This window comes from Alexandromys fortis, unplaced genomic scaffold (genome assembly GCF_014885135.2).
Source record: "Alexandromys fortis isolate MF-2015 unplaced genomic scaffold, M_Fortis_MF-2015_v1.1 scaffold_362, whole genome shotgun sequence".
Classification (NCBI taxonomy): Eukaryota; Metazoa; Chordata; class Mammalia; order Rodentia; family Cricetidae; genus Alexandromys; species Alexandromys fortis.
In genome coordinates this window covers 104,379-128,238 of record NW_026068272.1, presented here as the reverse complement: position 1 = coordinate 128,238, position 23,860 = coordinate 104,379, and the positions used below count along the sequence as shown (strand labels likewise).

The 23,860-nt window shown below is 43.6% G+C and overlaps 2 protein-coding genes across 2 annotated transcripts in view; one reads left to right on the top strand and one right to left on the bottom strand.

The window, feature by feature from the left end:
* The window catches only part of Slc4a1ap (solute carrier family 4 member 1 adaptor protein), a 29,070-nt gene extending 13,202 nt beyond the window's left edge, over positions 1-15,868 (bottom strand). Inside the window, exons 1-10 of the mRNA XM_050132038.1 lie at positions 15,028-15,868; positions 14,614-14,809; positions 12,836-12,958; positions 11,347-11,407; positions 10,796-10,935; positions 10,264-10,265; positions 8,879-9,037; positions 8,131-8,200; positions 7,365-7,551; positions 2,534-2,645 (exon numbers count right to left, since the gene is read on the bottom strand). Coding sequence (XP_049987995.1) covers positions 2,534-2,645; positions 7,365-7,551; positions 8,131-8,200; positions 8,879-9,037; positions 10,264-10,265; positions 10,796-10,935; positions 11,347-11,407; positions 12,836-12,958; positions 14,614-14,809; positions 15,028-15,690 — 1,713 coding nt within the window. The 5' untranslated portion in view covers positions 15,691-15,868. The remainder of the gene's footprint in view (positions 1-2,533; positions 2,646-7,364; positions 7,552-8,130; positions 8,201-8,878; positions 9,038-10,263; positions 10,266-10,795; positions 10,936-11,346; positions 11,408-12,835; positions 12,959-14,613; positions 14,810-15,027) is intronic.
* A 72-nt stretch (positions 15,869-15,940) lies between these two features.
* Supt7l (SPT7 like, STAGA complex subunit gamma) lies at positions 15,941-23,852 on the top strand. Its single transcript, XM_050132033.1, has 5 exons — positions 15,941-16,070; positions 17,658-17,778; positions 18,874-19,480; positions 21,289-21,613; positions 23,133-23,852. The coding sequence occupies exons 3-5, from the start codon at positions 19,068-19,070 to the stop codon at positions 23,451-23,453; spliced, it is 1,059 nt and encodes a 352-aa protein (XP_049987990.1). The 5' UTR covers positions 15,941-16,070; positions 17,658-17,778; positions 18,874-19,067; the 3' UTR covers positions 23,454-23,852.
* Positions 23,853-23,860: the final 8 nt, after the last annotated feature.

Sequence of the window (23,860 nt, the reverse complement as noted above, 5' to 3'; positions counted from 1 at the left end):
AGAGGGGGAAGATGAATGTGCCATGCTATAAATGGTACCACCACATGGCAGAATATACATAAGAAATATGGGTTAACTTAAAATGTAAGAGCTAGTTAATAATAAGTCTTAGCTACTAGCCGGCAATTTATAATTAATATAAGCTTCAGTGTGTTTATTTGGAAACTGCTGGTGGGACAGAAACTTCAACCTACATATGGTACCCAATATGGGGCAAAAACTTCCACATAAAACCTGACAAAGCTTTAAAAAAAAAAAAAAGGATTTTAAACACACAAAAGTGGAGTCAAACTCAGCTTCTTGGTAACTGCTTTTTCTTGGGTAGGCTATAGGTTACTGGCAGCAAGCAGAAGCACAACTCATTTAAAAGATGCTTCCTGGCTCAGTGCTAGTGGCAAAAATCCTGCATCTCTTTTCAGAGGTTGCTGTGGAATAATGCTTTTGTACACTGTAAAGATTTGTCCCTTGTGTTAGTTTAATAAAATGCTGATTGGCCTGTATCCAAACAGGAAGTATAGGTAGGACAATTAGACCAGAATTCTGGGAAGAGGAAAGGCAGAGATGCTGTACTAGCCAAACACATAGGAAGCAACATGAGAATGCCATGTAAAGATGGACAAGACAGAGATTCTCAATACTATATGTATCATCTTTAAAATTTTTTGGCTGCTAAGAGACACTGGATTATAAAAACTGCTAGATTTTAGAGAAATTACTCAGTGGTTAAGAACACTGACTGCTCTTCCAGAGGACCCGGGTTCAATCCCCAGCAACCACACGGCAGCTCACAACTGTCTGTACTTTCAGTTCCAGGGGACACAACACCCATGGCAAAACATCAATGCACATAAAATAAAAATAAATAAATTTTAAAAAACCTGCTAGATTCAACTAACCTATATATTTTAAAAATATGTTGACTTCAAAATATAAGTTAAAAGGTATCTTACTTTGAGGAAGAGGTTATGCTTTTATTTCCACAGAAAATGAGAGAATGCAAGAGTCAGAGGCAGCAAATGATTTTAAGAAAACAGTGTTTTCTGGACATAGCAGGACAGTTACATAGAACACACAGTAGTTCTAACAGCACACACGAGACTTCCACAAGTGCAAGCCAGACAAAAATCCCAACATGGAAAAGAGAAATGGGTACAAAGTTCTAGCCCTAAACGAGGAGCTGCTGGCAAATGGTAGATGCTGGAGAGCAAGAGTCAGTTTTCTCTAAGAACACAGCCTCTGATCAGTCAATTATGCTCCGGTAGAAAGACACACATCTAAGAACACATGGACAGCACAAATTGGGTCCAATGGCTTAAAAAAAAAAAAAGAAGAGGTGCTGGGCTGGGGTAGCAGTGCACTTGGGAGGCAGAGGTCAGCCTGGTCTATAGAGCTAGTAGTTCCAGGGTAGCCAGAAACTCTATCTTGAAAAATCAAAATAAACAAATAAATAGTCTACAAAGCTGGGTAGTCAGAAGGGGCCATGGATCTTGGAGAAGTTGAAGGAGACCGAATACAATCAAAGCACACTGTACAAAATTCTCAAAAAACTATTTTTTTAAATGAGAAGAAAAACAGTATTTCAGCAGTAAATAAAAATATATTGGGGAAAAAAGAAATCAACACAGGCACTTCTTCCCTAAATATAACATTCATTAGAAACTAATAAACTAGTTCCAGGATAGCCAGGACTACATAGTGGAACTATGTCTTTAAAAAAAAAATCACGAATGAGTTATTTTCAAGTTGACTGGCACAGATTAATTAATCAACTCTCTTGTGTACATGTGCATGTCTGTGTACACACACGAGGCCAGAAGAGAGCAACAGATGTCCTCTCCATCACACTCCACCACATTCCTTTATGGTAGCATCTGTTACTGAATCTGCAACCAGCTAGGTGCTGTAGAATAATCCTCTTGTATACTGTAAAGACTTGTCACTCAAATTGGTTTAATGATACACTGACTGGCCAGTAACCAAGCAGGAAATATAGGCGAGGCGACCAAACTAAGGATGATGGGAAGGAGAAGAGTAATGTCAAGAGTTACCAGCAGATGCAGAGGGAGCAGGAGATGAATGTGCCATGCTAATAAAGGTACTGCCACATGGCAAGAGTGTAAATAAGGAATATATAAGGGCTAGTTATCAATAAGCCTGAGCTATTGGCTGAGCATTTACAATTTACATTAAGCTTCTTAGTGGTTATTTGGGAACTGGAGGGAGGAAGAAAAATATCCATTTACAGCTAGGCTTGTCAGTCAGCAAGCCCAGCAATCCTCCTGGCCTTAGCATCCCTCAGTGCTAGGGCTGCATCTTGCATAGGACCATGCTTCATGACATGGGTCCTGGGATACTTGGGCAGCAAGTACTTCAACAGCTGAGCCATCTCTGCAGCCCAGTTCACCAATTCTGAGAAGAGATACTCACACTAAGCCAACAGTCCTTTCCCATATTACTAGGGAACAAGACAGAAACTCTTGCTTGGGGACAGTACAAGGACTAAGAGGTAAACACACTCTACTGCACAACTTACCCCTACTGTTCCAGTTTTTAATTTGAATTTGCTTCCTCCTTTCATGGCACCAAAGAGAGGTAATGCAAGTTTCTTCGCTTTGTTTTCAGCATTTGTTGTCTGAAGTTCAGTCCTAGGAAAAAGAACAATTATAAATATCTATCCTAGGAAAGTCCGAGATTTAACTTACATACCAAGAAACTGGGCCCATAAGATGGCTCAGTGGATAAAAATACTTGTCAATCAAATTTGACAACCTAAGTTCAAACCCCTGAGCCCACGTAAGGTGGAAGAAGAGAACTCCCCAAAGTTGTCCTGACCTCCACATATGTGTACCACCCCCTCAACCAGTAACACACACAAAATAATAAGAGAGAAAATGTTTTTTAAAATACCATGAAACTAACCAGTAGACCTCTGAAAAGCAAAAATGACCACAAGATGATTATCTGGACACAAACTGAGAGGTCAGCAGAGCCTATTGAGGACTGTGAGACAACACAGGTACTAAAGGCAAGAAGAGGCTGCCCCTTGGCCCAGTTATTCCCAGGGCTTTGCATTTATCCAACGGCGACTACAGGACACGGTCACTGGTGAAGGAAAATAAAAGCGTAGCCCATCTTTAACATCTAGATGCTCGTACATTAGAGTTCCAGGTTTCCTACAGAGGGGTGAGGGGTATGACACATGCTCACTGATAACCTAAAGCAACACTGTACAATGGAGCTTTCTGCAATGATGAAAAAAACTTTATGTTTTAGATCGCATTATTCATTTGATTAGATATCAGCTATATTTAGCCAGTGAGCACTTGAAGTGTGGTTAATATGCTAAAGGATTGAATTTGTAAAGCCTTAAGAAATTTTAATAGTGTGTGTTTAGTATGAGAGGATGTTACTCTGGACAGCACAGGTCTAAAACAAGAAACGTTCTGCACAATGCCTGTAATGTACTCACCAGGCTTACTCTTGCATCAACACACTCTACATTTTCAAACTTGTCAATAAAAGCACATGGAACCTTTAAGTATTGTCATACTGAAAATACAATCTTGGGCTGGAGAGATGGTTCAGTGGTTAAGTTCAATTCCCAGCACCCACATGGTGGCTCACAACCATCTATAATGGGACCTGATGTCCTCTTCTGGTGTAAAGGTGTACATGCAGATAGAGCATTCATAGCTACATAAAATAAATAATTTTCTTAAATATTTATTTACTTATTATGTATACAGTGTTCAGCCTGCATGTTTGCCTGCAGGCCAGAAGAGGGAAGCAGATATAAATAAATCTTTAAAAAAAGAATGAATGACTAATTATAAATTTGATCTAAACTAAGAACTGCTAATACAGAAGACTGTTGCTCACAATGCTGTATGTAATGTGCTGGAACCCTGGGTTTATGACAGATGTCAAGCTAAACCCGATGTGGCACTTTCCAGTCACTGTCCCTCAGATGACTCAGGGTCTGACTGCTGGCATCTTTCATTTCAGGAATCTCCGCTCTCCTTTCTACACTGACTGTGAGGACTGGGCTATTCTAAACAGCGAGGGCCTCTCAAATGTGCAGGACAGACAATGGTCATTTTCACACACCCACACTCAACTTTTTTTTAAGAGCAGAGATTTTCTTTAGGGTTAGCTGTTTTATTGAAATACAATTTTTTTGTTTGTGTAGTTGGTTGCTTGGTTTTGGCTTTTTTTAAATTTATCTATTTTTATTTTTTGTGTGCATTGGTATTTTGCCTGCATGAGGGAGTCAGAACTCCTAGAACTGGAGGCATGGACAGCTGTGAGCTTCCGTGTGGATGCTGGGAACTGAATCCAGGTCTTCTGGAAGAACAGTCAGTGCTCTTAACTCCCTAGCTCTGGATTTGGCTTTTTGAGACAGGGTCTTGGTACACAGCCCAGGCTGACTTGGTACTTGCTAAGTAAGCAGACTTTGTAGCAATCCCCACTTCTCAGCCTCTCAAGTGCTGAGATTACAGGCATGAGCCACCATTCCTATCTGTCAGGTCTTAAGACATAATCCAGGCAGGCTTGGAACTCACTGTTCTAGTGCAGGTGGCCTCACACTTGAGACCTCCTGTTCAGTTCCCCTCATGCCAGGGATGACAACTGTGGACCACAATACCCAGTCTGTAGGAAAACTGTTAGATGGCTTTCTAGTTCCTTATTAGTTAAAGCTGCCATCGCAGCCACAGTTTAGACCTAAAGCACTATAGTTCCTTGGTACAAGATTCTACCTTTCTGAGAAACGCATATTTGAATAGCAAGTTTACTCACACGCTCACAGCTCAGAAAGTGTAAAAAATTTATATGCAGCCAACTCTCCCTCAACTGCTGTCCCCTAGTCACCCAGTTCCTTTCCCCAGAGATAGCTAATGCGATCAGCTTTTCATAAAAATTTCCAGAAAGAGAACAGCAAATGCCACTGGGAACCCTCTCAGATTCCCTTAACAGAAAGGACTAGCTACTGGGATGCAGAATGCTAAGGTACATCTTTGCACCTTTCCCAGAACTGCCCGTGTTACCCCAAGCCTCTGGTCAGTGTTGGCTGGGGGAGGATAAAGTCCAGGCCCCTGGCCTCTACGACATCTTTGCCCAGCTTGTTCCCTGCTCCATCCTGTACTTCAATACCGATTTCTCTGGAGAGGCTGAGAGTAACCTTTCAGTAACTCAACTGAGACAGCCCCCCACCTCAGGGTCTGTTTGTGAGGAGCCTGACTGAACAGACACCCACACACAAGATGACTCCTTACCTACACACTCTTCCCTCCAGACACTGAGCACGCTGTTCTATGTTTTGATAATAATTCCACATTTTACATAAATAATTGCTTCCTTATCCTAACAGTTTACTCTATTGTATAATCTATATTTAACCCAGTCCTTGATAATCACTTATCTGATTGCTCATATTTTGCTACTGTAAACAATATTACAATATATATTTATCATTTTCTAAGTATTTAAAAGATTCTAGAAATGGGCCAGGCATGGTGGCACAAACCTTTAATCCCAGCACTCAGGACAGAGTTAGACAGATTTCTGTTGAGTCTGAAGACAGCCTGGTTTTTATATTGAGTTCCAGTCCAGTCAGGGCTACTTAGTGACACCTTGTCTCAAAACAAAACAAACAAAAAAACTAACTAAATAAATTTACATCTCTCCTTTTTTTAAAAAAAAAAAAAAATTCAGTACTGGGAATTGGACCCAGACCCTACACAGGCTAGCACTCTACTACTGAGCCATATCCCTAGCCCTAAATGTTTTTCTTTTCTTCCTCTTCTTTTTTGTTTTGGAGTTGCTTTTTGCCTTTTTTGAGAAAGGGTGTCACTATGTTGCATTGGCTAGCCTGAAACTCATAGAAAGATCTGCCTGTCTCTGCCTCCTAAGTGCTAGGATTCAAAACGCACGCACATTGCCAAGTGTAGCCTAAACGGTTTTTCAACTTTCTATGAAGCAGGGGATGACTTTGAACTACTGATCCCCTGCTTCTACCTCTCAAATACTGAGATTGCAGGCATGCACTACCATGCCCAGGTCTTTGCATGTCTGTATATGTGCATATTTCATTTTTTGTGGCTTGTCAATTGATGTCCTTTGGCCACTTATCTTTTGGATGGCTGATTTTCGATTACCTTGCATAAGTTTTAAAATGAATCCTTTGTGCATGTTGCTTTTAAAAGAAATTTGCTCTGCAATAAGATTAAGTTATAAACCTCCTAGCATTCCATGACCAGGAATCCATATAACATAACACCCATGGAAAATCCTCTAGCAATCTCTATTTCACAAACAGTCCTTCTGTTCTTAAAGGTTATCTGCACCAGGGATGTGCTTCAGAGATACAGCACATGAACTATGTGTGAAGATCGTGTCTGATTATATCTATATACATACACACACACACACACACACACACCTATATGCTTGATGATGATATATATATGTGTGTGTGTACATATATTATAAAGGCATACCCAGTCTTATTTATAATTATATATATATATATACATACATACATACATGACACACAGAGTTATAGCTATAATTCCAGCATTTGAGAAGTAGAGGGAAATGTAACTATATTTTAATTACACATATACCTCTCTAGGTAAATGTGATAAGGGGGGAAAGAGAGGGGATGGAATTATATGAAATTGTCAAAGAATTAATAAAAATATTACTGAAATTTTCTTTAAAAGTTCAGTGTTAGGCTGGAGAGATGGCTCAGTGGGTAAAGATGCTTGCCACCAAGCCTTATAGTCTGAGTTCAATTCCAGAACCCAGATGATGGAAAGAGAGAACAGCTAAAATCTGACCCCAACAGCAACATCTGCACACTCACATATACACAATAAATAAATGTAAAAATAAAAACACAAGGTCAAGGTCACTGGGCTAAATAACCTGCCTGAGGACAGGCTGGGCTATGTGAGATAGTCTCAAAAACATTTTTTTAATGTTTCTTTTTTTAATAATTTATTTATTTATTTATTTTCTTTTTTCTTTTTGGTTTTTCGATACAGGGTTTCTCTGTGGCTTTGGAGCCTGTCCTGGAACTAGCTCCGTAGACCAGGCTGGCTGGTCTTGAACTCACAGAGATCCGCCTGCCTCTGCCTCCCGAGTGCTGGGATTAAAGGCGTGCGCCACATTTTATGTGTATTGGTGTTGCCTGAATGTATGTCTGTGTGAGGGTGTCAGATTTTGGAGTTACAGACAGTTGTGGGCTGCCATGTGGGTGCTGGGAATAAAACTCAGGTCCTCTGGAAGAGCAGTCAGTGCCCTTAACTGCTGAGCCACCTCCCCAGCCCCATAATTTTTCTTCTGCAATTAGAACTACTTACTTTTTTAGTTCTGGAATCTCTGCTGGCTTTACAAGTTTTATTAACCCTTTAAGCCTCTGTTGTTCTTTTCTTAGTTCAAAAGTCCTCAAGTGAAGCTTCTTCCGGGACACACCATCTAATGTGCTCCCAGACTTCATTTCTGACATGAATGCATCTAAAGAATCCTGTGATGACGATTCTGATAGAGCTGCCGAGAAAGGAGTAATACATGCTTAGAAAGACGGCCCGAAAACTTTAAAATTCAGTCAAATCATCCACAAAGAGGTCACAAATATAAAGCAAAACACATTGCTATTCAGAATGAACCAACAAGCTACAGCTGTGTGAGACCTTGTGAGGTAATTTAGGCTTCAGTCCCTTCAACTACTAAATAAAATGAGATTAAACCAAACAAGTTTTAACATTTTTCTAGCTTTACAATATTACATTGTGGGACTAAAGAAATGGCTCAGCAATTAAGAGCACTTGCTGCTCTTGCAGAGGTTCTGGGTTCAGTTCCAACACCTACATGGCAGCTCACAATCTTCTGTAACTCCAGTTCCAGGAGATCCAGCGCCCTCTTCTGGCATCCATGAGTACAAGACATACACGTGGTACTTAGACACGTATACAGGCAAAACACTCATAAAACACACAAAATAAAAAGCTATACTGTTCCTTAAAAGTATCTCCAAAACCTGAACCTTCCAGTGTATCCCAGTGCCTAACATGACGCAGAATATACTTAGTAGACAGGCGCCCGGTGACTACCGGCAGACAGTCTTACCTTTGCTTGACGCCTTGAGCCTCTCAGAAATTTCAGAGAGCTCCCTTTCAGCATCGTTTAACTTCGCAACCTAAACGTCCAAATCAACAGGGTTAGCAGATGCTTTCCTTCTGATCACCTTATCGTCATCATGATTACAAGTTTAAGATAATTAACTCAGAAGTCCTTCTAAATTGGCTTCAGATGGAGTTGATATTTCATTTGTTTACTGTATTCTAGCTGAACTAATTTTAGAATTAAAGAACTCAAACATAATGAGTTACTGAAATTTTACAAGAAAACACTGAAGACATTTGCTTTCATCAATGAGCCAAGAGGCAGATGTTGGATAATGTTTTAAGCTAGGAATACCACTACATATAGTGTGAAATCCGTGCCACCTTAAGGCAATTTCATGAAGGCTACGCCATTCCAGGCTAAAACAATACTATCCTTCTGAGTTCTCTTAAATGCCAGAGCTTAATATCAGGTTCACTGTGGACAGCCAAATTTGGAACTTTTTCTTTGCTTCTTGGGGAGCAACATCATATCCAAAGACTGTTCATTCATGGATCAATACAAACTTATAGGAAATTCTATATTAGTGAGTAAACTCTTTTCCCACCAATTTGAATAGAATTAGTTATTTGTTACCATTAAATTTAGAGACCACAAAAGTTGTAACTCATCACTAGATTTTCAAACTGTTTTTTTTTGTTTTTAAAAATTATAATAACCATAAAAATAGCTATTTCTATAAACAACTTGCCAGTGATTCAAAAGTTTCTGGCTTCTCATCGATCTTCCCAGCCTTCTTCATTCGGTTCAAACGCTTCTTCTCGACTAGGCCAGTCCGATCAAGGAACGTATCATCATCACTATCATAAAAATCTTCATCTTCCCAGTTCTTAGCTTTCCTTTTCCGGGAGTGTGAAAATAAAATCATTCATAATGAAGGGAGTGGAGGGAAGAGGGAGAGAGAGAGATAGAGAGAGAGTGTGTGTGTGTGTGAGTGTGAGTGTGTGTGTGTGTATGAGAGAGAGAGGGGGGGGAGGAGAAAGGGGGCTGGGTATACAGCTCATTTGGTAGACTTCGTACCTAGTATGCACAAGGCCCTGGGTTTGATCCCCAGCAGCACACCTGTGAGCACAGCACTTGGGAGGGAGAGGCACGAGTATTAGATTAGATGTTTAAGGCTTTCCTTGGCTAAAGAGCAAGTCTGAGGCCAGCCTGAGATACACAAGAAGGCATTTATCATATCACTTATACGAGGTACTGAGAAGATGACTTAGCAGATGAAGCACTTGCCTCAGAAATGTGAGGACGAGCGTTCAGATCCCTGATACCCAGCGAACAATGGGCAGGGGTTGCAGTCCACCTGTAAGCCCAGCACACTTCTATGTAGAGGACTGAGAGACAAGAGATCCCAAGAACAAGCTGGTCAGCTAAACAAACTTAGAGTTCAGGGTTCAGCAGGAGAGTCTACCTCAGTAGAGAATACCCAAGGCCAGCCTCTGATCTCCACATCCATCATACAGTATCAGATCATAGAGACAGAAACAGATGGAGTCCCCGTGGGCTGGAGGATGGAGAATGGAGCTAATGGTCACAGAACACAGTTGCACCAGTGATATGAACAGAGCTCAGCTTATATGGATTATATAAGTACACTTAGTATCATTAAATCATAGTATGTTTTATGGTACATGTGTTTTACAACAATAAAAAGTTAAAACAAAGCTGGGCAGGGTGGCACACACCTTTAATCTCAGCACTTGGGAAGGCAGAGGCAGGCGGATCTCTGTGAGTTTGAGGCCAGTCTGGTTTACAGAGCAAGTTCCATGACAGCCAGGGCTACACAAAGAAACCCTGTCTCAAAAAAATAAATAAATACATAAAATAAGTAATTAAACCAAAAAAGTCAAACAATAAATAGTAAGAAGATGATGTTGGAGAGATGGTTCATTGGTGAAGAGCACTGGCTGTTCTTCCAAAGGACCTGGTTCAATTCCCAGCTCCCACATGAACGCTCACACAACTGTTTGTAAGTCAAGTTTCAGCAGATCCTCACACATGCAGGCCAAGTACCAATACACATAAAAATTAAATGAACAAAGAAAAATTACTTTTAAAAAGGTAAGAAGATAAAAAGATCACTAAATATAGAAATAAACCAAGGAATATGGAATTGGCCTGAAACTCACACATGGACCAGGACAGCCTTGAATTACAACCATCCTCCTGTGTCTGCCTGACTAATTACAGATACATGCTACCATGTCTGGCTCCCAGGATACAGGTTTTCTGTTGTTTGTTTGTTTGTTTTTCAAGACAGGGTTTCTCTGTATAGCCTTTGTGTCCTAGAAGTCACTTTGTAGACCAGGCTGGCCTAGAATCCACAGAGATCCGCCGGCCTCTGCTCCCAAGGGTTGGGACTAACGTTGTGTGCCACTACTGCCCGACTTAGCTTTTTAACCAGGATATAGTATTTTATAAATGTATATTCACCTATGTACCGAAATGATAAGCAACTGTCTCAGGATGTTGACAGAGGACCTTTTCTCTGCACTTTAGAAAATTCTGTACAATTTACAGATCATCCATGTACAGAGATTATGCTACCCTTTGCGTTACATTTTCCTTCTTTGTTGTTTTAAAAGAAAAAAAAAGACTTTCATATACTGACCCGCTTCCTGCCGCAGCAGTCCCAATGTATCAAGGATCCGACAAGCTTCCAGGGAACACTGTACCATTGCTTCTTTCTTCTTCCCTGAGTGAACGGCCTCAGCCACCAGCTGCTTCCCCGCGGAGTCATCTACAGGTAATCTGCACAGGGTCACAGGGGTCACAGCTCAGCAAAGCCCGACTCTCACGAGAGCAACTGTCACGACGCCATGTCTCCTGAGATGCTGTTTCAGTCTCTCAGGTAAATTCATTCTGTCTTGTCAGGGTTGGACCTGAAACCATTTCCTTTGACTTTTACTCAGTTCACCCCGGCTCTCAGTGCTGCTAAACTGTAAAGGTACCCACTTGGTAGCAGCCTAAAATGCAGAATAAAGTTACTCTTGGGGATAGGCTCTGCAACCTTATGCTACCTTAAAAGTGGTCACCTCCAGTTATAGACATTAACAAGAAGAGAACCCATGAGCTCAGTATTTAGTAGGCAAAAGAAAGAGGAGTCTCACAAAACAAGATACTATCTCAAAAACAGCCAAAAAACAAACAAAAAGGACACACCTCACCCTGCAGAGCCAAGTGCTATGCCCCTGCTCATCAAATTCATATTCTAATTCTTCTCCTGCAGAAAGAAAAACAATTTTAGTAAGATCTAAAATTTACTAGTTGGTACAATAAGAAGAACAAAGTTTAAGACCCAAGTTTTAATATCACAATGAGCATTAATTTTCAATATACATCATTTATTCCTACAGATCATCACCAGGAAATAGGACTAGAATGAGTGCGACATGGAAGAAAACAATTTCAAATCAGAACAATCAACTCAGGTCTTGGTGGCAAGGACTTTTATTTCTTTGTTTGTTGTTTAGTTTTTCAAGACAGGGTTTCTCTGTGTAACAGCCCTAGTTGTCCTAGAACTCACTTTGGAAACTAGTAGACCAGACTGGCCTCAAACTCACAGAGATCCTCCTGCCTCTGCCTCCGGAATGCTGGGATTAAAGGCGTGTGCCACCACCACCCAGTTGGTAGCTCATATTTATAATCCCAGAACTCAAGAGTAGAAAGATCACTACAAGTTCAATGTCAACCTGAGTTACATTGAAAGTTTGAGGCTAACCTTGGCTGTAGAGTGAGATCCTATCCCCGATTTAAAAACAAAACAAAACAACAACAACAAAAACGAGGGATATACCTCAGTGGCATAGTGCTTGCTTGCTTATGTTCAACCCCAGTACCACAAAACACAATCCTGGTTGTATAGGCTTGTAATTCTAGGTATTCAGAAATTGAGGCAAGATGATCATAGCTGCAAGGCTGACCTGGTCTATAGGAGGTAGGGTTGGGTTTCAGGAGTAGTTTAGTGATAGAATGCTTGCCTAGTATAAACAGGCTCTGGATTTGATCCCAGCACTATCAGAACAAAACACCCAAACCAATCATCTCTCTATACATCTTTTATTTATGTATTTGTGTGTGTGTGTGCACAGAGTGAGGGTCCTCCTCAGTCATCCACCTTAGGGTCGCTCACTGAACCAGGAGCCCATCAATTCAGCTAGGCTGGCTGACCAATAAGCTCCAAGGATCCATCTGTCTCTCTGCTCCCAAGCACTGGGCTTACAGAGCTTACAGACACACGCTACCGGGCTACCAGGTCTAGCAGGGTTTTTTTTTTGTTTGTTTGTTTGTTTTGTTTTGTTTGTTTTTTGTTTTAGTTTTTTGAGACAGGGTTTCTCTGTGTGGCATTGGAACCTGTCCTGGAACTTGTTGGGTAGACCAGGATGGTCTCTAACTCAGAGATCCGCCCGCCTCTGCCTCCCAAGTGCTGGAATTAAAGGCATGTGCCACCATTGCCTTTTTAGAAGCATAAATACACATTTTGTTGTTGCTAGAGCTGTGGAGTCTAGGATGGCCTTGAACCTGTGTTGACAAGCATGACAACAGATAAAATAAATTGTTTATACTATGAGGCCCAACAGGAAGCTTTAGGAAACAGCACTGCTGTGTGAACATCTCACTGCCAGGGTCAGAGCCGCATCCCCTTACGAACCTTCCCTGTCAAAGAAGCCTTGGAGAGCCTTCTTCGGATCCTTTATATAAAATGCCTCCCGGTCCTGCTGAAAATCCAGGGCAATGGGGTTCTCTTCAGCCTCATCCTCTACAGCATCTTCGCCTGCAGGGCACAATAAAGAACAAATGTTCTTTGAGAAGATGTATGAATGACATCCATGATCCTTCTAGACGGAGTAAGGATAGAACAGAAGAGTTGGCACAGTGACACACACCTGTACGCAGTGTTCAGGAGGCTGAGCAGGAGGATCATAGGTTCCAAGATTGCCTGACTACAGAGATAATGTTTCAAGATACACACACACACACACACACCTATATTTAAAAGTGATTAAAAGATATCACACACACACACACACACACACACCTATAAAATGATTAAAAGATATTTGAGGGCATGGGATGAACAACCACAAATCAAAAATTGCATAGTTCCTTCAGTGTTACTGTTAACTCAGATTCTGCCTCTCGGTCTTCCTCTGGCCCCTAATGAATCAAGGGGAAAATATATACATGTATGGATTCAGGAAAGGAGAAATTATTTTCAGAGACACAGCAATGTACACAGACCTGTGGGTCCAGACTGATCTTTATGCTTTTGTCACTGGTGACTGGAAGAATCTCTTCTCCTCTTAGCTTTCTAAATTCCGTAAGAGACAAGACTGTTTCCGTGGCATCTTCTTTCTTTCCATCACATGAAGACAACATTGACCTGCTGCACTTTGGGAAAGCACTGAGTGCTGCAGCCTATCGGTCTTTCTCTCCTGCTCAGGTCTTACTCACTGTGACTGTTCCCTTTTCTGACACTAACTCTAGCATGCTTAGTCTTGACACTTTACATACATAGGCCACAGACATGCAAGTGCCGCAGAGCACATGGAGGTCAAAGGACAGCTTGTGGGAATCCATTCTCTCCTTTCACCACCTGAGTCCCAGGGCTCAAACTCAGGTCATCACAATTGCCAGCAGACACCTGTACCTACTGACCGTACCTCATTAGTCCACAACTGCTTTCTCTTTAGATTTTTGAAACTGGGCCTCTCCATAATGTAGCTCTTGCTGTCCTGAAACTCAGATCAAGCTGGCCTTCAACTCATAAAGATCTACCCTGCCTCTGCCTCCTGAGTGCTGGGATTAAAAATGTGGGCCACAAGCCCTGTTAGCCTCTGACTTCTGTCTTTTTAGAAACCCGAGTATCCATCTTCCAAAATGTCTGGTGTTTGTGGATATATTCGATAGTCTCTTGAATTTTTTGTACTTTGTGAAAACAGCCTGGAAGGTTAAATATCAAATGCTGATTTCTTAGTCAACAAAATGAAGTAAGTTTTCCATGCCCTCCAGTGATAATTATTTAACATTGCATGTGTGTGTCTGTTTGTGACTGTGTGTCTTTTTTTTTTTTTTTTTGAGACAGGGTTTCTCTGTAGCTTTGGAGCCTGTCCTGGAACTCACTCTTGTAGACCAGGCTGTCCTCAAACTCACAGAAATCCACCTGCCTCTGCCTCCCCAGTGTGCCACCACCACCCGGCAAGTGTGGGAAAGCAATAAGCAAATTATACGGTGAGGAAGCGCTTGTATAGTGCCTACAGTTCAATTTTTCTATAACACTACAGTTAATGAACCTGGGCTTTGGTTACTTCATTTCCAAGTTATGTTTGCCCTACATCTATATCAAAAAGCCATGAAGAGCTGTATGATCAAAAGCATTTAAGCGTGCCACTGGTAATGAACCCAGAACTTCCATTTGCAATGTCTTACCCATGCCCCACGTGCAACCCATCTCATCATCTTGGCCACTAGCATTTCTCTTCCCTTCGGTGGTATCTGTTTCCTCTTCTTCATCTGAGTCTTCACCTAACATCTTCTTCTCCAATAACATCTGTTGCTGCTTGCGCAGTTCCTTCAACTGTGTTACTGTTAACTCAGATTCTGCTTCTCGGTCTTCCTCTGGCCCCTAATGAATCAAGGGGAAAAATATATACATGTATGGATTCAGGAAAGGAGAAATTATTTTCAGAGATACAGCAATGTACACAGACCGGTGGGTCCAGACTGATCCTTATGCTTTTGTCACTGGTGACTGAATCTTTTTTCCTCAATTAAACCTTAAAAAAAAACTCAGAATCCCAGCATATAAATCCTAAGATTCTTATTTTAGACTTTTCTACTTACCTGAAGGATAAAGAGCCGGGTGCTGCCTCCAAAGCGAAAAACATGCCCAACGTGAACTCTACAGTAAGTGCGGGGAGGGATGCGAGTTTTGTTGAGGAAAGTACCGTGGGTACTTCCCAGATCATAGAGATAGAAGCCCTGCCCATGACTGTCAGCTTCTCCGTCGGGATCAGACCCCCGGTGCTGTAGCACCGCATGGTACCGAGACACGGAAGGATGCTCCAGGCATATGTCACAGTTAGCAAGCCTCCCGAAAAGGCAACAGCTCATCCCTTCCAAGATGCGGGTGCCAAGGATGGTGCCACCCTTCAGGGTTTCGAGACTGTAGGGGGCCTTGGCTGGGCTGCCCCACGATGGCTCTTGGTATGGGGGAGCCCGGGCCGGACCGCCAGAAGCAGTAGCTACCCGCGGGGACCGGAGCTGCTCCGCCGGTGGACTCCCAGTCTCCCCGTTATCCGACTGGGCCGATGGGACCTCGGGCTCCCTACAGCCGGGGTCCAGCAGCACCGAGGGGCATTCCTTCTCCACATTCTCAGGGGCTGCGGGACCGGAGGTTGGAGCCTTACTTCGCACAGCTGGCGGCACCGGCAAAACAGGCTTCTTAAACTCGCTACTGACTTCCTGAGGGGCTGGCGGTTCTGGCTGAGAGGTAGTATCAGCCATCCTCAGTCGGGTGCAACCTCAAAATGTGTCCCTCCGAAACCCCGGCCACTCGTTCTCCACGTTCCCGCACAAGTATCTCCTGCCCAGCTTCCTGCCGCTTTTATGGGCGGCAATATTGGAGTTCCTTTTTGAAGACTCACCGACTTGTAAAGATATGAATACCGGGGAGGGGAACGTTATCGTGGTGTTGGGCAGAACGTGGACATTTTAAGGCGTTGCAACCGGCTGGTAATAACTTCCTGTGTCATAGGGCGCTTGAAAAGAAGCGCTTCCGGAGGCTTGGACTACTAATCAATAAACTAGGCTCTTAGGCTTGACCTAGTCGTCGCTCGAACCTGTCAGAGTCGGACAGCCGCGTAGACCGCTCCTGGAACACGGCGGTGAGTATTTGAGACTTCCTATCTGTTTCAAGTCCAGAGTTCCTCCTTTGACTGCTCTCCTGGAAATCAGACTTCCCAGGATCCTGTGATTGGCGCCTAAGCCTGCCGGTCGTGGTCACGGAACCCCGACCCTGCACCTTCCGAACTTAAACTTGAAATCCCTTTTACTCCTTTTGTGAAGTTAGGGAAGAAGGCAATTTCTTGTTAGTTAGTCCATTCTTTTTTTTTAATTATTATTTTTGGAATGAATTATTGAGGCAGCATGTTCAGTGACTTTACGAACCTGGCCTTGGAAACCGATTTTTCTTTCACCCTTGGTATTTATGACATTGGCATGACACTGGACCACAGCTCCCACGTCTGAAAAATTGGAAATAGTAATGTTCCTTTTTTCATAGGATTGCTAAAAATCTTAACTAAACAATAGTTCATATTGTAAGTCTCTAACAAATGCCCAGACACTCTACCAAGATGGTAGCCATAACAGGTAGGAGAATGCAGGTGATTAGGTCAATTAAAGCTAAGGTTCAGGGATAAACGCACATCGATGTGAGAATACAAAGAAAGGATGTAATTGGGGAAATATTGGGGGTGATGATTTCAGCTATATTAAAGAACGAATTCAAGTCTGATAAAGACGTAGAGAGTGAGGCTGGGTGGTGGTGCACAAGCCTTTAATCCCAGCACTCGGGAGGCAGAGGCAGGCGGATCTCTGTGAGTTCGAGGCCAGCCTGGTCTACAGAGCCAGTTCCAAGACAGGCTCCAAAGCAACACAGAGAAAACCCTGTCTCGGGGGAAAAAATGTAGAGGGTGGCATAGGATTCCTGACAGAGGACACAGCTCATAGGGTCAATTATGAAAATGTCTGATGTTCTCAAGAAGCTGAGTCATGAGGCTAGAGAGTTGATTCAGTGGTTAACAGTGCTTGCTGCTCTTCCAGAGGACCTGAGTTCCATTCCTAGTATCCATGCCGAGGCAGCTCACAACTGCCTGTACCTCAGGCTCCGCGAGATCTTATGCCCTCTTCAGGTCTCCTTGGGCAGCCTGCATACATGTGGGACACACACATACACAAGAAAAATGAAATCTTGGCACCGGGCAGTGATGGTACACACCTTTAATCCCAACAGGTGGATCTCTGTGAGTTCGAGGCCAGCCTGGTCTACAGAGAGAGTTCCAGAACTACACAGAGAAACCCTGTCTCAGAAAACTAAAACGATAAGAAAATAAAATCTTAGCAAAGAAAATAAACTGAGGGTCAGTTAGATGGCTCAGCTGGTAAAAGCAATTGCTGCCAAACCTGACAACCCGGGTTCAATCCCTGGAACCCCACATGGAGGAAGGAGAGAACTGACACTCACAGCTGTCTTCTGACTTCTACGTACACACCCCCAAACTCATACCAAAAGAAGTAAATGTTTAAAAAAAATTACAAAGAAAAAAACTGAGTAGTGTGATATTGTTCGAACTTAGGTCATTTAATATAGGAAACCCCTCTGTGTGCCTGCAGGGCACTGAGTCCACGCCTTTAGCAGTCACTGGATGACACTATACTAAGATATTTTATTTCTGTTTTTCTCATCTCAGGGCAAAGAGTGTGAACCTTCACACAATGTCTGCTAGTCCGATGTGTATTGAACCTGAAGAGACATCTAGGCATTGAATCTGGAGATGTAAATGGAAGACAGATTGTAGGCTTCATTGAATGGTAAGGCTCAGAATTCTGACATTTTCCAAGAGACATCAGAATGCCTTCAACTGGAGTTTGTCTGACACCAAGAAGCAAAAAAAAAAAAAAAAAAGCAGGCAGGAGGTGTGGCTCGGTGATGAGACACTGCCTAGCCTGTGTTCAAGCTTCAGTACCATAAAAAGGAAACAAGAGCAAGCCCAGCAGCAATGTAAGGGATAGGTCAGATTCTGAGGAAGACTAGAGGAAGGGACACCAGTTAGACGGCAGCTGAAGTCACTCTGCTTCAGTCTGGAGACATAGCTCAGTCTGTAATATACTTACCATTGCAAGCTTAAGGACCTGAGTTCGATTCCCAAAGTCCATATAAAAACCCATGTATGGTTGCATGTGCTTATAAACTTAATTCTGGGGAGGCAGAAGCAGGTGGGTCCCTGGAGCTCACTGGTCTGGAATGATCAGCAAGCCTAGGTTCCAGTAAGAGGTGCCATCTCAAAAAGCAAGAGAGATGCTGAGGAACGACACCCAAGGCTGATCTCTGGCCTCCGTGTGCATGCACACACAAAGAAACCTCTTTTATTCTCTCATGTATGTGTAGAATTGGAAAGCATAAGGCTAGATTAAATGTTCATGAGTGTTCCCACCAGGATGAATGAAAATTTATTCAGGCACAGCATAGGATAAGAACCATCTATTAGTATTTTTTATTTGTTTTATTTTTAAGATGATATCTCTCTGTGTAGCCCTGGCTGTCCTGGATCTCACTCCATTAGACCGGGCTGGCCTCGAACTCAGAGATCTGCCTGCCCCTGCCTCCAGAGTGCTGGTGTTAAAGGCATGTGCTACCGCGTCTGTCTATCCGTTAGTATTTTTAATGCTACTCTCTTTTTCCTATTAATCTAGCACAATTGTGTCAAAATACTCTGGAAATACTCTAGACCTCTCATTTAAGTTTCACGCTTTGTAAAGTGTTTAGAGTTAGGCATGGTGGATATTCTGGTAAGAAGTCCCTGCTGCTCACCCGCTAATGATTGTGTTCTTTTGTCCTTCAGTCCAAGAGGAATTGTCATTATGTGATTGGCTTCTGACAATTATTTTTCTCTTAATTTCTTCAAGGAGAACATCCTTCCTCTAGAGTTTTGCTAACACCGATTTCAAATTGATCTTAACTTGCTTTTTATGTAAGAACTGCTGGACTTCATATTTTTTACTAGAGAAGCCTATGACCTACAACTGCCCGAGACTTGAACACATTACCTGTAGGGTATCAACTACATTAAACCTGGGAGCTCTTCTCTGCATGCCCTAAAATGTTGAGATACTGGGGAGAGATACCCATCCCATCGGGACAGACCAACCGAAGTTCCTTTGATCTGCTCCCACGGGAGTTCCGCCTGGTGGAAGTCCATGACCCACCCCTGCACCAGCCCTCGGCCAGCAAGCCCAAACCCCCAACCATGCTGGACATCCCCTCAGAGCCTTGCAGCCTCACCATCCACACCATCCAGTTGATCCAGCACAACCGACGCCTTCGCAGCCTCATTGCCACCGCTCAGACCCAGAATCAGCAGCAGACAGACGGCGTGAAGGCTGAGGAGAGCGAACCTCTTCCCTCCTGCCCTGGGTCACCTCCTCTCCCTGATGACCTCCAGCCTTTAGACTGTAAAAATCCCAACGCACCATTCCAGATCCGGCACAGTGACCCAGAGAGTGACTTTTACCGGTAAGACAAAGCATTGCTATGTTGTCTTTTTGTTAAACGAGATCCCCTCCCCACCAGTGATCCTGTTAAGCTTATGGGAGCATTTCCACTTCTCTATGAGGAAACTGAGGGTGGGAGTGATCGACTTGGCTGACATTACTCACGTCCGTCATTAGTGGGGTGTCTCAAATGTTAATCCAAATCTTGAGAATCTAGAATTTGTATTTTTTTAATTTTCTAATACATTAGGCATTTATTAAGTGCCTATTAATGCCAGATATTTTACTAGAAGTGAAATAATACACTGATACATAAAAGGTAAAAAGAGGCTGGGGACATTGCTCAGTGGTAGAGCCGTGGCCTAGCAATAAGGAAGAAGACAGCCTGTTACAGTGAGCACCACATTCCCATTTCTTGAGGGGTAATATACTTTCATTCAACAAAATATTGTTGTTCTGTATTAAATTCATGGTATTACTACAATTTTATAAATTTTTTTGTCAAGTTCCTATTTTAATTGTTAAGGAGAATGGTGACCATACCCAGGGACTGGGGCAGTGGCTTAGTCAGTAAACTGGTTGATCCCGTGTTCTGTCCCAGAACCTGTATTTAAAAGCCAGGCATTTATAATTGCACCACTGGGAAAACGGAGACAAACACCTCTGAGACTCTTTTAGCCAATCAGCAAACCCACTTGGTGAGCTACAGGACAAGGAGAGACCCTGCCTTAAAATACAAGGTCCTAGCCAGGGAGACTACTCAGTCAGTAAAATGTTACCATGAGAACCTGAGTTTGAGAACCCAGTTAAAAATCTGGGCACAGTGGTACAGGATTGTAATCCCAGTGTGGGGAAGGCAAAGAGAGGAGGATCCCTGGCACTCACCGGCTGGCCAGCCTAGCCTAATCAGCGAACCATAGCCTAATCAGCGAACCATGGCCTAGTCAGCAAGTTGCAGGTTGACACCTCAGGCCTACTAGCATTGTGCACACAGACACATGGATCAAGCCTCTACATACACTCACACATACACACACAATATGAAGCTAGATTGTTTTATACATATAATGCCAGGTACAAGGTGCCACGACATCATTTTCCATTAAAGAAGTCTATGTAGACTATGGACGTAGCTCAGTGTAGAGCGCTGCTGGCTCATGCAGGCTCTGGGTTCAGATCCCAGCACTACAAGGGAGAAAACAACAGTCCACATATTGCTCAAATTAAGTGATAGTAACTAGCTCTTTAATGGGCACTTCTGATGCTTTTAACCTTTGGACCAGATAGGCTGAACATGTTAAATGAAAAGTCAGTTGCTGTCCATAGCATGCAGTGTTGCTGTTGAACAGAGCAGTTAAATGCGTGAGTGGCTCTTCAGGCCCCCACCTCTACAGAGCATGGAGACTTAAACAAAGGAGCAGTGATTTTCTTCTCTGCTTTATTTTTATTTACAAAATAGTTCCCTTGCCAGAGGAAGGCAGAAGGCCAATAAATGTTGAAAGGGGTTGGAGGGGTTACACCGTGGGTAAGAGCACTCATTGCTCTCAGAGGAAACAGGTTCTATTCCCAGCAGCTATATGGCCGCTCACAGCTGTGTAGGTAGCTCCAGTCCCCAGGGGTCTGATACCGTTGCCATTCTCCAGCACTGTTTATTTTAGACATGGCCTGTTCAACTGTGTAACTGGGGGCTCGTGCCCTGAGAAGAGCAGGATGAAGGTGACCGTTTACCCGCAACAGGGCCAGGGATTACTGGAACTGTAGAGCCCCAGTGAGACAGGTTGATCACCCTTGGCAGCTACACAAGTAACGCTGCCATGTCTCCACTTCCAGCGGAAAAGGAGAACCAGTGACTGAACTCAGCTGGCATTCCTGTCGGCAGCTCCTCTACCAAGCAGTGGCCACAATCTTGGCCCATGCGGGCTTTGACTGTGCTAACGAAAGCGTCCTGGAGACCCTAACTGACGTAGCACATGAGTACTGCCTCAAGTTCACCAAGTTGCTGCGCTTTGCCGTAGACCGGGAGGCCAGGCTGGGACAGACCCCTTTCCCTGATGTCATGGAGCAGGTGTTCCATGAAGTGGGGATTGGCAGCGTGCTCTCCCTGCAGGAGTTCTGGCAGCACCGCATCAAGGACTATCACACTTACATGCTACAGGTGAGGTGACCGTGGGGCAGTCGGCAAAGGTGTCGTAGTCTGGCAATGTTCAGCAGGGTCTCCAACATGTGTTCTGGAGCGAAGTGCACAGGGAATGTAACCCACTTTCTCTGTCCTCACACTGATCTAGTGAGATGTCAGGGCCTCTTTCAGTCAGCGGACAGCCCAACAGCCCATTCATTGCTTCTGTCTCTGGAAGACATACACAGGTATCTGGAGTCGCGGACATCTTCAAGTATTTACTGAAGACTTACTATGAGTCAGGCATTGTGGGAGATTGTAGTTTAGAAGGTGGGTAAGCTTGTGAGCTTACAGTAGTCCTGAGAACAAAAGCAGGCAAGTGAGTAATAGCCACAGCAGTTCAGACGGCTTCGAGGGCTGAAACTGAGGACCCAGAGCCCTGGGAGGGCGCCTGAGGGTAGGGCAGGGCACAAACATCTCTCCACTTCCTGAGGGTTAGGCAGTGTCAATTCTCCACTGAAGATTGACCAGGAGCTTGGCGGTGGTGGCGCACACCTTTAATCCCAGCACTCGGGAGGCAGAGTCAATGGATCTCTGTGAGTTCGAGGCCAGCCTGGTCTACTAGTTTCCAAAGTGAGTTCCAGGACAACTAGGGCTGTTACACAGAGAAACCCTGTCTTGAAAAACCAAAAAGGGGGGGGGGGGCGAGTGAAGGGGGAGTGACCAGGAACCTTCAGCGTCTAACAAAAAGACTGCTTAGGGTCCAAATCGCTGCTTCACTTAGTGTTTGCCTATATGCCAGATGTCTGAGAGGTTTCTGTTGTGAGGCAGGATTCCACTGTGCAGGTTGCCTTTACTCTCCACCCTTCTTCTCAACCTCCTAAGAGGTGGAATTCCAGGCATGTGTTGCTGTGGTCAGATAATTGTTAATTTTTATAGACAGAAATGCAGCATTTTGTCTCATCTTATTTGCCTTATGTAACTTTTAAGTAATGATCAAAACATTTTCGGACACATTTTCTTTGTATGTCTCTATCATAAACTCTGACCCAACCCCTTAAACAACTTCCTATTGCCAGTATTCTTGTTGCTTTGTGGTGCTGGGGATGCCTGGCCTTGCACACCCTAAGCATGCATTCCCAGTGAGGTGCACACCCAGTCCTAGCAGCAGAAGTTTTAAAATTCATCTTTCAGGCTGGCTCAGTTAGTAAAGTGTTTGCCTCAAAAGCTTGAGGACCTGATTCATATCCCCAGGGCTCATGAGATGCAAGGTGGAGACAGGGGGATTCCTGGAGCTCGCTTTCTCAAAGTGGAAGCACCTGAGGAAAGACAATTGCACTGACTCTTTGACCTCCATACACATGCACTCAAGTGTGCAAGTACACACACACATGCATATACACATGTACATATACATGCGCACACACCAGAAGGAAAGAAAAATAAAAGTACACCTCATGTACTAACTTGTACTCTGCTGGGTTCTCCTTGGGTACCACCAGTTGACTATCCAATCTCCTCAAATATCCTTGGAGAATTAACTCTTGCTTGCCAACAGATTAGCAAGCAGCTCTCTGAAGAGTATGAGAGGATTGTCAATCCTGAGAAGGCCACGGAAGACACTAAGCCTGTGAAGATCAAGGAGGAGCCCGTGAGTGACATCACGTTCCCTGTCAGTGAGGAGCTGGAAGCTGACCTGGCTTCTGGGGACCAGTCCTTACCCATTGGGGTGCTGGGAGCTCAGAGCGAGCGCTTCCCGTCCAACCTGGAGGTGGAGGCTTCGCCACAAGCTTCAAGTAAGGAACAGAGTGTATTCATTTTGATCCGGGTTCTGTCCATCTTAGCAATTAATGACATCTTAGAATCATACTCAGAGTAGGAGAAAAGCCGACATGGGCAGAACGAAGTTGCTGAGACAGACAGAGCTGTGGTAAATCCTTAAGATACACTTTGGTTAAGTAGTCATGTTTCCTTGATAGAAGTCTAAGAAATTGCAGACCACCGGGCAGTGGTGGGGGGCAGTGGTGGCGCACGCCTTTAATCCCAGCACTCGGGAGGCAGAGGCAGGCGGATCTCTGTGAGTTCGAGGCCAGCCTGGTCTACAAGAGCTAGTTCCAGGACAGGAACCAAAAGCTACGGAGAAACCCTGTCTCGAAAATCCAAAAAAAAGAAAGAAATTGCAGACCAAAGGGAATGAAATTGTTCTGCCTGGTTTGAATAGGCTGGTCTCTTGTAGGTTATAGCTGTGATGACATTAGGATCTGACATCACTTTTTTATTTTTAGG